This window comes from Podarcis bocagei (assembly GCF_964188305.1).
Source record: "Podarcis bocagei genome assembly, chromosome: 17".
NCBI classification, from domain to species: domain Eukaryota; kingdom Metazoa; phylum Chordata; class Lepidosauria; order Squamata; family Lacertidae; genus Podarcis; species Podarcis bocagei.
This window is the reverse complement of record NC_138143.1, coordinates 11,297,937-11,311,874: the sequence shown is the minus strand read 5'-3', so window position 1 is coordinate 11,311,874 and position 13,938 is coordinate 11,297,937. Positions and strand designations below refer to the sequence as shown.

General features: G+C 47.1%; 1 protein-coding gene across 1 annotated transcript in view; it reads left to right on the top strand.

The window, feature by feature from the left end:
• Positions 1 to 13,938, top strand: part of SYDE1 (synapse defective Rho GTPase homolog 1) — a 28,806-nt gene that overhangs the window by 10,545 nt on the left and 4,323 nt on the right. Inside the window, exons 4-7 of the mRNA XM_081176289.1 lie at positions 813 to 1,030; positions 2,059 to 2,185; positions 3,554 to 3,711; positions 11,840 to 12,068. Coding sequence (XP_081032415.1) covers positions 813 to 1,030; positions 2,059 to 2,185; positions 3,554 to 3,711; positions 11,840 to 12,068 — 732 coding nt within the window. The remainder of the gene's footprint in view (positions 1 to 812; positions 1,031 to 2,058; positions 2,186 to 3,553; positions 3,712 to 11,839; positions 12,069 to 13,938) is intronic.

Here is a 13,938-nt window from a genome sequence, read left to right as displayed (position 1 = left end):
ATAATCTACTTGGTAAGAACTCTTCTCGTTTATCTGCTTCTTGGCTGCCACTGTGGGAGGGATAGGATTCCCCAAAGCCTGACATCTTGGCTCTGGGGCTTGGGGAAGAGTGGATTTGAACTGGTGAAGCCAGACCAGGTAATGTGTTCCCCCTGTATGTGGGCTGAGATCCCCTTATTGGCCAGAGGGGATGAATAGCCTGGATCACAGAAGTAATAATAATAATAATAATAATAATAATAATAATAATAATAATAATAATAATTTCTACGCCGCCCATCTGGCTGGGTTTCCCCAGCCACTCTGGGCAGCTTCCAACAAAACACTAAAATACAATAACATATTAAACATTAAAAGCTTCCCTAAACAGCGCTGCCTTCAGATGTCTTCTAAAAGTTTGGTAGTTATTTTTCTCTTTGACATCTGGTGGGAGGGCGTTCCACAGGGCGGGTGCCACTACTGAGAAGGCCCTCTGCCTGGTTCCCTGTAACTTGGCTTCTCGTAGCGAGGGAACCGCCAGAAGACCCTCAGCGCTGGATGTTTGGGCCAAACATGCCCGGGGGGGGGGGAGTGGTGGCTGATTCTGTGACAGGAGGGGGGGTGAGGACAGATCTAGATGTGAGCACAGACCTTGTTTTCTGTCCAAGGTTCTGAAGTGCCTGGACAGGCCTCTTCCATGGTTGTCGCTTGACAAAGATGGATGTCCCCGGAGCTGACCTGATAGTGTGGCTTTGTCAAGGGGAAGGGTGTGGAGTGGAGTTGAGGGACCAGGCCATCCTCACAGCATCTCTCTCGGCTGCCCCTCCTTCCAGGTTGCAGGAGCCAACAGCTTGCTATGCAGCTGGAGCCCCAGGGCCTCCTCTACATCAAACTCACCTTGGTAGACCAGTGGGATCCAGCCAGCAACCCACAGGAGCCCCAAGTCTTTGGAGTGAAGCTGAGCCAGCTGGTGGAGAGGGAAGGGGCTGCCATCAAAGTGCCATTGCTGATCCAGAAGTGTGTTGCCCAGATTGAGAAGCGGGGATTAAAGGTAAATGCACTCTCTCTATCTCTCTATCTCTCTTTCTCTCCATCCACCCATCTCCACTTGACCTAGGCTCTTGCCAGAAGGCATGGCATGGCTATTAAGGGGGTGAAACCTAATCTTTGCAATTTTCTGTCAGTGAGGAGTCTTAAAAATACATTTTTGGGTGTAAGGAAATCAAATCTGCTATTATTTTTGTGATTGGACAACATTTAACTTGGTAGGTCTACATTTGATTAAGAAGCAGATAATCTGCTCTTGGAAAACCGAAGGATTTTGATTTTACCTTCTGAAAGTGCCAGGTAATGTAAAATACAGTATGATTTATAAATAATACTAATATAAAATATAACTCCAAGTATTGGACAATTTTAATGATTTCTGTGTACAGTTGTACCTTTGGAGTGGGGGTGTATAAGATTGTGCATGGAGAAAATGGACAGGGAGGGTTTTTTTCTCCCTCTTTTGTAACACAGTCATACCTTGGAAGTCAAACGGAATCCATTTCAGAAGTCCGTTCAACTTCCAAAACGTTCGGAAACCAAAGCGTGGCTTTTGACTGGCTGCAGGAGCTTCCTGCAGCCATTCGGAAGCTGCGGAAGCCCTGTCTGACGTTCGGCTTCCAAAAATAATTCACAAACCAGAACAGTCACTTCTGGGTTTGTGGCTTTCAGGAGTCAAAACGCTCAGGAACTAAGCTGTTTGAAATCCAAGGTAGGACTGTACTTCGATACACATTTTGTTGACCAGATGAAACTAAACTGATTTAACCAAAATATCTTTTGGATTCCCAAGTCACGTTACAACTTGTTAGCACCCTTCACATTTGGAATTTGAAGGATGAAAAACTCAGCATGCCCCAATGCACTACTGAACCTGCCAGGGAAATGCCTTAAGCCAATGGGTCTCAGGTTTCGGGCCAGACCTCCTCCCTCTCTCCCAGGTTTTCCTGCAGCCAGGTCACCCGGCCTATGGAACAGCCCTCTGGAGAGGGGGCCCTTTTGCCCAAGTGACCAGCTGTGTCCTGCTTGTAGGTTGTGGGCTTGTATCGCTTGTGCGGCTCGGCAGCGGTGAAAAAGGAGTTGCGTGATGCTTTTGAGCGGGACAGCACTGCCGTGGTTCTCTCAGAGGACCTCTATCCAGACATCAATGTCATTACAGGTCAGTGGGCTTGAAACCCAGCTTCGTACTCTTCCCTGTGGACTCTGGCTGCTCCATGGAGTCTTTGGGGACAGGTAGAGACACATCTATGCATCTGTGCTTCCTGTCTGCTCCTGGCTGGAGATACTGACAGGCACTCCTGGTTTTATACTGCTTCCAAAGTCAATACTGGTCCTTTATCCACAAAATTGCCTTGCTCCCTATTTGCATGCATTTTGACTTATGAGGGGCAGGTGTTTTTGAAGGGACAATGAGGGGGTCCTCCAGGGCATCGCAGTCCTCTGCAGCCCTTAATACTTCTGACCGAACCTCAAGTGCTCTGGGCTGTGTGCATGTGATGTCGGAGAAGTGGCCTGTTGGCAGGCCTGGAGTATGGCGGGGCTTTTCTGAGAAGGCAGAATCTGCCAATTGTTAGGATCATGGGAAGCGGCAGGGGGAGGCAAGCTCCAAATCATAGGCATTGGAAAGGAACTCAGAGGTCATCCAGCCCAGCCCCGAAGTGCAGGATGCAACTGCGTCATCCCTGACTGGTGGCCATCCAGGCTTTGCTTAAATGCCTCGAGCAAAGGGGAGCCCATCCGCCTCCTGCGGCCGTCTGCCCCCCTGTGTCAAGTAACCCTCCCCGTTTTGGACAGTTTCTCCGTTTCTCCGATGGCTTCGCTACCCTGTCATTTCCACCTGCTGGTTCTCCTTCCACTCTCTGGAGCTCCAGAGATGGTGAGGTCTGAGGTGGGGCAAAAATCTCCCCAGCACAGGGAGAAAGCAGAGGCCAGGAACTGACAAACCCCGTGGAAATGGGGATGCCTTGAAACTCTCAGTGAAATTCATATATAAATATAGTTTTAATAAAAAATAAATCAAAACCGTATCGTCCTTCTGTTTCAGTCTGGAAGAGCAGCTGCGTAGGTCTGTAGCAATAAAGGGGTCTGGCCTGGCCCCTTTCCAGCCCTCCTGCCTCCCCCCACCCGGCCCTGCGCCTCAGCCTGTGCATCTGTCACCCTCACAGTCCTCCCTCTGTGAAGGAAGCTTTTGCCTGAAAATGTCCCTTATGATGGGATAGGGCAGTTTAAGGTGTGGCAAGAACTACTCAGTACCAGTGGCGTAGCGTGGGTTGTCAGCACCCGGGGCAAGGCAAGTAATTTGTGCCCCCTAACCCGTGGATTTGCGCCCCCTAACCCTAACCCCCAGATGTTGCGCCCGGTGCGGCCGCCCCCCCCTGCACCCCCCACGCTACGCCACTGCTCAGTACCATGATGACAGGAGCCCTCTCTAGTAAGGACTGAGTATGGGAGGGGACCCGTGGTGATGGTTAAATGGACTGAGGTATTTTCTCCTTTCCTCCTTCCCACTTGTGTCCCCCCCCCCCAGGAATCCTGAAAGATTACTTGCGTGAGCTCCCCACACCTCTCATCACTGACCCACTGTACCAAGTGGTCCTGGAAGCCATGTCCAATCGGGCGGCTGGGCAGGAGGCGAAAGAGGCGACGACGACAGCTCTCCTGGACTGCCTGCCAGAGGCCGAGAAGGTGAGGACCCCCCCCCCCCAGGATGGCAGCTCTTCTGAGCCCAGGCCTCTCTGCTTGTGCCAAGGGTGACACACCCAGTAGTAAAAAAAAAAAAAGGTAAAGGATCCCTGGACGGTTAAGTCCAGTCAAAGGGTTGTGGCGCTCATCTCGCTTTCAGGCTGAGGGAGCCGGCGTTCATCCGCAGACAGCTTTCTGGGTCATGTGGCCAGCAGGACTAAACAGCTTCTGGCGCAACGGGACACCACAACAGAAACCAGAGTGCATGGAAACGCTGTTTACCTTCCCACCACAGCAGTACCTATTTATCAACTTGCACTGGCGTGCTTTCAAACTGCTAGGTTGGCAGAAGCTGGGGCAGAGCGATGGGAGCTCACTCCATAGTGGGGATTCGAACTGCCGACCTTCCGATCGGCAAGCCCAAGAGGCTCAGTGGTTTAGACCACAGTGTGGGAATGTTCTGGGGTGCAGGAGAGGATATATTGTGAGATTATATCCTAATCCAACTTGTGCTAACAAGTTCCCAAAATATCAGCAGAGTTTATAGACATTCCCCTTTAAGTTCGCAACGGTAACGTGTGCACAGGTTCGCTAGAACCTCTATAATAATTACTCTGGTAATTTCCCCTTTGTTCCCTCTTAAAATACAAGACACAACACAGTCTTTATAAAAGTATAAAAGAGTTTACTCACGATCTGTTCACAATATGATCCCAGACGGCAGACAGGCTTAAAAGGGTAAAATACACTTAGAATCTATCTTATAGGAAGATAGGCCTCTCCTCTCTTGGCTGAGAGCCAAGAGGGCATCCTGCTTCTTCGAAAGGTGATGGCAGAGAGAGAGAGATGGCTGCCTGCCCTGTGCTTTTGTCATTACCTGCACAGGTGAGGCCACACCCACCTCTGGTCACATGTGGAGGAAGTCTGTCCCCAGGAAGTTTACCTGCTTGATGGACAGACATCCCTCCCCATGTTGTAACATGTACACTCTAGGAATGTTGTCATTGACTGCTCCTGTGTTTACATCCCACATACCCCTTCTCAGGCAATACAACATATACAAAACATAAACAACTTTATTCAACCACCCAGAGTCCCAGCTTGACACGTAGATTCTGGAAACTCTCTCTTGGTAGGGGTTTCGTCAGGATGTCAGCAGTCATCTCTTGGGTGCTGCAGTAGGATAGTTCCACAAGTCCATCCTGGATCATCTGGCGTATGTAGTGGTATTTAACCCCAATGTGTTTTGTTCTGGCCAGGAACTTCTCACTCTGCGTCAGCTTCAGGCAACTTTGATTGTCCTCAAGCAAGCTGACAGGCCCTTTTCTCACCAACCCAAAGTCCTTTATGAGTTGATCAAGCCAGGCGATCTCTCTGCAGGCTTCTGTTGCTGCAACGTATTCTGATTCTGTGGAAGATAATGCTACACAGCTCTGTTTATAACTGCCCCATGCAACAGGTCCATCACCAAACATGAAAACATGACCACTTGTTGATTTATAGTCAGCATTATCCCCAGCCCAATCAGCATCAGTATACCCAACCAACTTAGGGTCTCTGACGGCTGGTAACCTTAATTTACAATTCATGGTACCCTTCAAATATCGCACCACCCTCTTTACACCTGCCCAATCATGCTCAGTGGGAGAATTAACTTTTCTGCTAAGAATCCCCACAGCATTAGCTAAGTCAGGTCTACATGTGGTAACTAAATACAAAAGTTTACCAATCGCCGACCTGTAGTCATTGTTGTCTGGCAACTGCTTCGAATCCTGCTGATTCTTCAGGAAGTCAGTAGCCATCGGTGTAGCAACTGGATGTGCGTCTTGCATCTGCATGTGCTCAACTAGCTCGTGGATCTTCTGTCTTTGGCTGAGAAGAAATGAGCCGTCCTCTTCTCTTTCCACCTGGATCCCGAGGTAGTACTGGACATCTCCTAGCTCCTTGACCTCCACCTCGTTGCTAAGGTGTTTTACTATCTGTGTATAGTCTTTCTCACTTGCTGTGGCAATAATCAGGTCATCAACAAATGCTAGGATATATGAGAATTGTCCATTATTTGACTTACTGTACAAGCACTTGTCAGCGTCGCCTTGCTTGTACCCAAGTTGCGTCAGCATTTTATGCAACTTCTGGTTCCAGGCTCTGGCAGCCTGTTTAAGTCCATAAAGTCCTTTCTGCAGTTTGCACACTAGATGTGCCTCATGTGGTTTTACAAAACCTTTGGGCTGCTTCATGTAAATTTCCTCTGAAATCTGCCCATGTAGAAAAGCGGTAGCAATGTCTATGTGTTTCACCCTCATTTTCTTGGAGGCTGCAATGCTTAAAAGCATTCTTACGCTGCTGTACCTCACAGTTGGTGCAAAAACTTCATCATAGTCTTCACCAAAACGCTGTGAAAATCCCTGTGCCACAAGTCTAGCTTTGTAGCGCTGCACTTCTCCTTTTGACCCCTTCTTAACCTTGAAAACCCATTTACTGCCAATGGCCTTCTTACCGGGAGGCAGCTCAGTGAGTGTCCAGGTCTTGTTCTGATGCAGTGCATCCATCTCCTCCTGCGCGGCCTTCCTCCAGAGACTGGCTTCTGCAGCTGGCATCTCCTGTATCTCTTCCCAAGTGGAAGGTTCCTGTGGAAACGCCGACCCTGCAAGGTAGGACAACCGTACTGGTGGGACACCTTTGTTGGTTCTGGATGAGATCCTGACCTCTGGTTGTGCGACCGCATCAGCTTCCTCATCCTCCTCCAACGCAGGCATGTCCCCATCTGAGTCCTCATCTTCGTCTCTGGTGCCGCCAGGGTTCTGGTCCTCTGCGTCTTCTGGTGCGTCGCCTGTAGGGGGCGCTGTAACACTCGAAGGCAGATAATTACTTTGTGGGGTCTCAAAAGGGAAATATACAAACTCTTGAGTCCTTTCTAACTCATCTGAAGAATCCACAACAGTGTTCTTAGTGTCTACTTTTCCATATTCATCAAAATAAACCGCATGGTATGCATTTGTCTTACCAGTTTGTAAGTCCATAATTCTGTATCCTTTGCCTCCAGAAGCATATCCCACAAGGATACCTGCTTTTGCCCTGGAGTCAAGCTTGTGTCTGTGTTCCTTGGGCACGTGGAAGTAACACGGACTTCCAAACACACGTATGTGCGACAGATTTGGAGCTTTCCCATGCCAAAGTTCAAATGGTGTGCGCTCTGCACCTTTAGTTGGCAGTCTATTCTGCAAATAGACCGACGTGTACACCCCTTCGGCCCACAGCTTTTGTGGCAAACGTGCATCCTTTAGCATGCACCTTGTCATGTCCATAATGGACCTAAACTTTCTCTCAGCTATGGCATTCTGCTGTGGTGTGTAAGGAATTGTGGTTACGTGTGCAATTCCTTCTTTGGCCAGGAGAGCCTGCATTTCATTTGAGCAGTACTCACCTCCATTGTCGCTCATTAACACAGCTGGAGCTCTCTGGAATTTGTTCTTGGCCATGGCAATGTATTCCTGGAGCTTGTCCACTGTCTCACTTTTCTCTTTGAGGAAATATACAACACAAAATCTTGAAAAATCATCCAGAAATATTAAAATATATCTATTCTTTCCCAGTGAGGGAACATTCATGGGTCCACATATGTCAGTGTGCACTATGTCAAGCACTTTGTTGCTTCTTTGTTCTGCACAACGTGGAAATGAAGGTTTTACAGCCTTCTCAGTAATACAGCTTATGCACTTTGTTGGAGCTTTGTTGCTCTGCTTTACCTGCAAACCTCTTACAAGATCTCTTTTCTGTAGATCCAGAATGACGTTGGTATCCCTATGTCCAAGCCTTCTGTGCCACAGGTCCAGATCTGCTTCATCCTTCTGGCTGGAATGTGCCACTTTTGCAGACTGGTTCTCTGAAAGATCAAGCTCATATACACCATTTATTAGCTTTGCTTGAGCAAACACTTTGCCATTTCTAGTCACTTTACATTCTCCATTTCCAAATGTGATCTGGAAACCTTTCTTGTCCAAAGTGGACACGCTGATTAAATTGCAGCTCAGCTCTGGAACGTACAAAACTCTAGAGATTGTGTTCTCAATGCATTCATTGTTTATATTGCATTTCAGACTCATGGAACCTGCACCTTTTGCTTTAACAATGTTGCCATCTGCAATCTCAATTTCAGATCCTTCTTCATCATTTATTTCATTAATCTCATTAAAATAGTCCTTTTTATATGAAAAATGCGAACTGGCACCTGAATCTAAAATCCATTTATTACGTTTATTTTCACGATTCTGGACAGCTAAGTTCCTTTCTTGCAGTAACCATGTGCATTCACATTTCCCCTTCTTTTCCCCTTTTGGCTGAAAGGGGTGGGGTTTCTTCGCTTTAGGAGCTCTGCAGTTCTTTGCAATGTGTCCTTCTTTGTTACAATTGAAGCAAATCACTTTCTTAGGCATCTCTTTGGACTTTGTACATTGCCTAGATGCATAACTGCTGTCCTTGCTTCTAGCATTTCTCACTGGAGATTCAGCTCTATCTCTGCATTCTTCTTTTAAATAACCAATCAAGTCTTTAAAAGTCAGACCTTGTCTATGAGCCATCAAACTTACAAATGCGCTAAAGCGTGGTCCAAGTGATGATAACAAAAATGCTATCTTTGTATCCTCATCAAAAGCTTTGGGAGTCAGATCAATTCTTTGAATAATCTCAGTAAACTTGTTGATGTGCTCTGTGAATTCCTCTTTTGAATTCATCCTCAATCTGGTTAATTTACACACCAAGTTTCTGAAGCTGTTTATGCTAGATTCTCCATATACGCGCTCAATATCTCTTAAGATTTGAGATGCATCATCTGTACTATTTATTAATGATAGCTGCTCATCACGAAGTCCACTCAAAATTATGTGTCTAGCTTCACTGTTCACGCGTTTCCAAGCACTTATCTTGGCTAAATCCTCCTCAGACGATCCTGTAGGCTGAGGCTCTAAAGCTTCCAAAATGTGCTTATAATCTAAACATGCTATCAAGCGCTGCTTCCAGTGCATGAAATTGTACTCATTCAGCACAGGCATTCCTAGCTTTGCATCACTATCAAAAGCTGCTCTAGCCATCTTAAAATCCAAAATTTGAAAATTCTTCAAAATTTCAAAAATTTCTCAAAATTTCAAAATCAAAAATCTCAAAAATCTCAAAATACAAAACAATTCTTCACTGCCTTGGGTCACTGTGAACTCTGAGGGAAGGGGGGGGGTTGCTTAATCCCCACTGCACAATGGAACAATGGACCATGTGCTTACCAGGAAGTTAACTCAGAAAAATACTACTCAACTCAAAATCACAATCCAATGCAATCCTTCAAAAATACGCAAAAATATGCAATACTGGGCCCATAACCCTTTGTGGGAATGTTCTGGGGTGCAGGAGAGGATATATTGTGAGATTATATCCTAATCCAACTTGTGCTAACAAGTTCCCAAAATATCAGCAGAGTTTATAGACATTCCCCTTTAAGTTCGCAACGGTAACGTGTGCACAGGTTCGCTAGAACCTCTATAATAATTACTCTGGTAATTTCCCCTTTGTTCCCTCTTAAAATACAAGACACAACACAGTCTTTATAAAAGTATAAAAGAGTTTACTCACGATCTGTTCACAATATGATCCCAGACGGCAGACAGGCTTAAAAGGGTAAAATACACTTAGAATCTATCTTATAGGAAGATAGGCCTCTCCTCTCTTGGCTGAGAGCCAAGAGGGCATCCTGCTTCTTCGAAAGGTGATGGCAGAGAGAGAGAGATGGCTGCCTGCCCTGTGCTTTTGTCATTACCTGCACAGGTGAGGCCACACCCACCTCTGGTCACATGTGGAGGAAGTCCGTCCCCAGGAAGTTTACCTGCTTGATGGACAGACATCCCTCCCCATGTTGTAACATGTACACTCTAGGAATGTTGTCATTGACTGCTCCTGTGTTTACATCCCACACACAGCACCACCTGCAACCCAGTATACCCAGTAGTGTAGTAGCCTCAACAGGCTGACCACAATGTGGCCCTTGAAGGAGTTTTGGACTCCCCATTGAAGGAAACGTAATTTCCTTCCCATCAGAACCAGGCCCATCAAATCCCACCCATGTTGTTGTCACTGTTCTCGTTTTGAAAAGAAGCATCATCATTCTTATTATTGTCGTCATTTTTATACAGAATGGTTATTGACATAAGCACATGCAAAATGTAGTAAGAGTAATGAATGTAAAAAAATGCAAATAGAAAAAAATAAAATGAGAATACAGAGGGGAGGGGAAAACACGGAGACCACTGAGAGTGCAGTGCCACGTACATTTATCACATATAAGAAGGAAAAGGTGAGCCAAATTAGTTCTTGCTAAAGCCTCACCAGATATTTATTGTGGAGCAGGGGGTTTAGTGGGCTATGCAGATGAGTTAACATTGTAGAAAAACGTATACCTAGTCGAATAAAAGTGGTCTGTTAAGGACTCTCTGGTTTTGTGTCAAGTGTCCTGACAGGGCAACATCCCCTACTTTTGGGAAGGAGGTGTTGGAATTTCCAATGGGAAGCCACTGGCATTCTGGCTAAGCAAGTAGCATAAACTCAAAAGATTTGTGCATGATGGGCAAATGGGTACCAGGCTCCAAGGATCGGAACACCAGAACTAGGCCCTTGTCGTTTGTTTAATAAATGCATGAACCACTCCATTCAAAACAGTTATCTTCCTGCAGCAGCTAGTGCCATTTTGACGAACATCAAATATGGGAGATCTTTCTATATATAGTGGTACCTTGGTTCGCAAAATTAATTTGTTCCGGAAGTCTGTTCCAAAACCAAAGTGTTCCAGAACCAAGGCACGCTTTCCCATAGAAAGTCATGCAAAACGGATTAATCTGTTCCAGACTTTTAAAAACAACCCTTAAAACAACAATTTAACATGAATTCTACTATTTAATGACACCATGGATCCATAAAATGAAAGATATAATCAATATACTGTACTATAAAATAAGTAAGACAGTATTGTAGATGATAAAATTTAAAATTACATTTTTTTCTTATCTGCACTGATGATAGTCATTGTTTGGATGCGGGGCTTTTATCCATTTCCGCAATCACACAATCAATCAATCAATCCATCAGCAGCTGAACTGGGTTCCACACAGTCACAAAAACAAATTAACCAAAAAAGCCTCAAAAACAAAAACGCAAAATAAATAGCAAAAACAAAAGCACCAAACTTAATCTGTTCCAGAAGCCCATTTGAGTTTCAAAAACCAAGGTGCAGCTTCTGATTGGTGCAGGCACCCCAGAAACAATAGCCAACAGCCGCATCAGACGTTCAGCTTCCAAAAAACGTTCAAAAACCGAACACTTCCTGGTTTTGGGCATTTGGGGAACCAAGGTACCACTGTCCCTTGCTACACTAAAACCATCCCAGATGAAAAAGAGACAGGCAACTACCCCTTGCAGAACCCTTCACAAAAAGCCGCCTTGACTTCAGGGCTCACTTGAACAGTACCAAGGAGAGGCATAATCATATATCTCGGGTGAGGGATCTTCTCCACACTGTATCCCTGCAGCTTCAGGACCTCCTTTGCCCTTTCCCCAACTCCTCCCAATTTAAGATCATTCCCTGTTTGGGTATCGGCCTCAGACCAGCGTCTATGAGGTTGGGGGCGGCCGCCGAGACCATATAACACCAGTCTTGAAAGACCTACATTGGCTCCCAGTACGTTTCTGAGCACAATTCAAAGTGTTGGTGCTGACCTTGAAAACCCTAAACGGCCTCGGTCCAGTATACCTGAGGTTCAGCGCCGAGGGCCTTCTGGCAGTTCCCTCATTGCGAGAAGCAAAGCTACAGGGAACCAGGCAGAGGGCCTTCTCGGTAGTGGCACCCACCCTGTGGAACGCCCTTCCAGCAGATGTCAAAGCGATAAACAACTACCTGACATTCAGAAGACATCTTAAGGCAGCCCTGTTCAGGGAAGTTTTTAACGTGTGATATTTTACTCTATTTTTGGTTTTTATGGAAGCCGCCCAGAGTGGCTGGGGAGGCCCAGCCAGATGGGCGGGGTATAAATAATAAATTATTATTAATTATTATTATTATGATCTGAAGCAAGCTGCCTCTTCTTCCATTTTCCAGGCCACCCTGACAATGCTGTTGGATCACCTCAGCCAGGTTGCTGCTTTCCATGCCTTCAACCGCATGAACGCCCAGAACCTGGCTGTGTGTTTTGGTCCTGTGTTGCTGAGCCAGGGAGCAGCGGGGCCGGGCCCCTGTGGCCCCAGCCACCACCACCGCACCATTGCCAGCACCATGGACTTCAAGCACCACATCGAAGTGTTGCATTACCTGCTGCAGGCCTGGCCAGGTGAGTGCCATGTGGGGAGGCCAGTGGGCAAGAGAGGGCAGGTGTCCAGGAAGGGGCTGGCTGGCTGGAGGCATGCGGTGCTCTGGGTTTCAGTGACATGGAGGGCCCGGCACCTGCCAGCGCTCACCCTGAAGTAATAATAATTTAAGAATAACCATACAGTCATACCTTGGATCTCAAACGCCTTGGCTCCTGGAGAAATCGGCTCCCGAACAATCGAAACCCAGAAGGGAGTGTTCTGGTTTTCGAACAAATTTCGGAAGCCGAGCGTCCGGCACGGCTTCCGTGGCTTCCAATTGGCTGCAGGAGCTTCCGAACGTTTTGGAAGTCGAACAGACTTCCCAAACGGATTCCGTTCGACTTCCAAGGCACGACTGTAATGTTATTGTTTATATGTCGCCCATCTGACTGGGCTACCCCAGCCACTCTGAAACATTAGCAGGATTTTAATCTCACTTGTAATGTAACCAGTACTATGGACAATATGGATAAATACAAAATATAGATTACAGTGGTGCCCCGCAAGACGAATGCCTCGCAAGACGGAAAACTCACTAGACGAAAGAGTTTTCCGTTTTGGAGGTGCTTCGCCAAACAAATTTCCTATGGGCTTGCTTCGCAAGACGACAATGTCTTGCGAGTTCCTGCTGGTTTTTTTCCCCTTCCCCCCTTTTTCTAAGCCGCTAAGCCGCTTATCAGCTGATCCGATCAGCAGATAAGCCGCTAAAAGCCGCTAATAGCGCTAATCCACTAATCCTTCAATGGGCTTGCTTCGCAAGACGAAAAAACCGCTAGACGAAGAGAATCACAGAACGGATTCTTTTCGTCTTGCGAGGCACCACTGTACTAAATAATATGCAGTTGAAAATGTTGACAATAGGACCCATGGGGGGGATGGGGGGGTCTTGAGATTCAGAGTAATCTCTTTATATGGATGTGTATTTGGTATGGTTATTGTCAGGGGCTCAGGAACAGAGGCACAGGGGAGAGAGGAAATGGAGAGCGAAGGGGAAGAATCTGAGGGCAGCGTAGGGGAGTATGGCAGTGACCCGAGAGATTCCATGAGCTTCTCCAGCGAATCAGAAGATTCCCAGAAGGAGGCGCCGATGGCCAGGGCAAGGGGGGTCCCAGGGGGGATACACCAGAAACAAGGGGCCAGCGGGGACTCCCAAAGCAGCAGCGGGAGATCAGGACCAGCTTCCCCACCAGAGCGTAGTGGGGGGGAAGAGTCCCATGTGTCAGGGCCAGCGTCTCCTCCAGCAGGGAGAGAAGATGAGTCAGGGCTGACCACGCCTCTATCGGAGAGTGGGGGAATGGAGGGGAGGTCAGGTCCAGCTAGCCTCCCCGAAGGGGGAAGCAGTGACAGGAGCAGTGTAACGGTCAGGAGGAAGGTTGCCGGCTGGGCGCGCGCGCCAACTTCGAATGTACAGGCGCGTGGGACAGCAGAAAACCCGGATTGGGAACCAGGTCCTAAAGCCCGCCGGAGGCAGGGGGAAGACTCAGGGGACTCAGCGTCAGAAGAGTCTAGGAAGGGCAAGACCCCAGCTGACAGGCGGAACCAGAGGAGGAAAGAGCAAAGGAAGAGGTGGAGCAAGGCTAGAGTCTTAAACTGGTGTCTGGGGGGAGGAGATTCAGACGGAGCTTCAGCGGTCTAGAGTTTCAGACGTAGAGCTGCACGCTGCGGCTGTGAAAGCGAAACTGAACTTCAATAAAGACTTTTGTATATAACAACGAACCGGCGTTGGTCCTTTGTGAGCTGGGACCTCGGGCAGCTCTGACAGTTATAAATTTATATTTGTGAAATCAAAGAGAAATGATTAATAATAATAATAAGGGTTTGGATTTGATATCCCACTTTATCACTACCCTA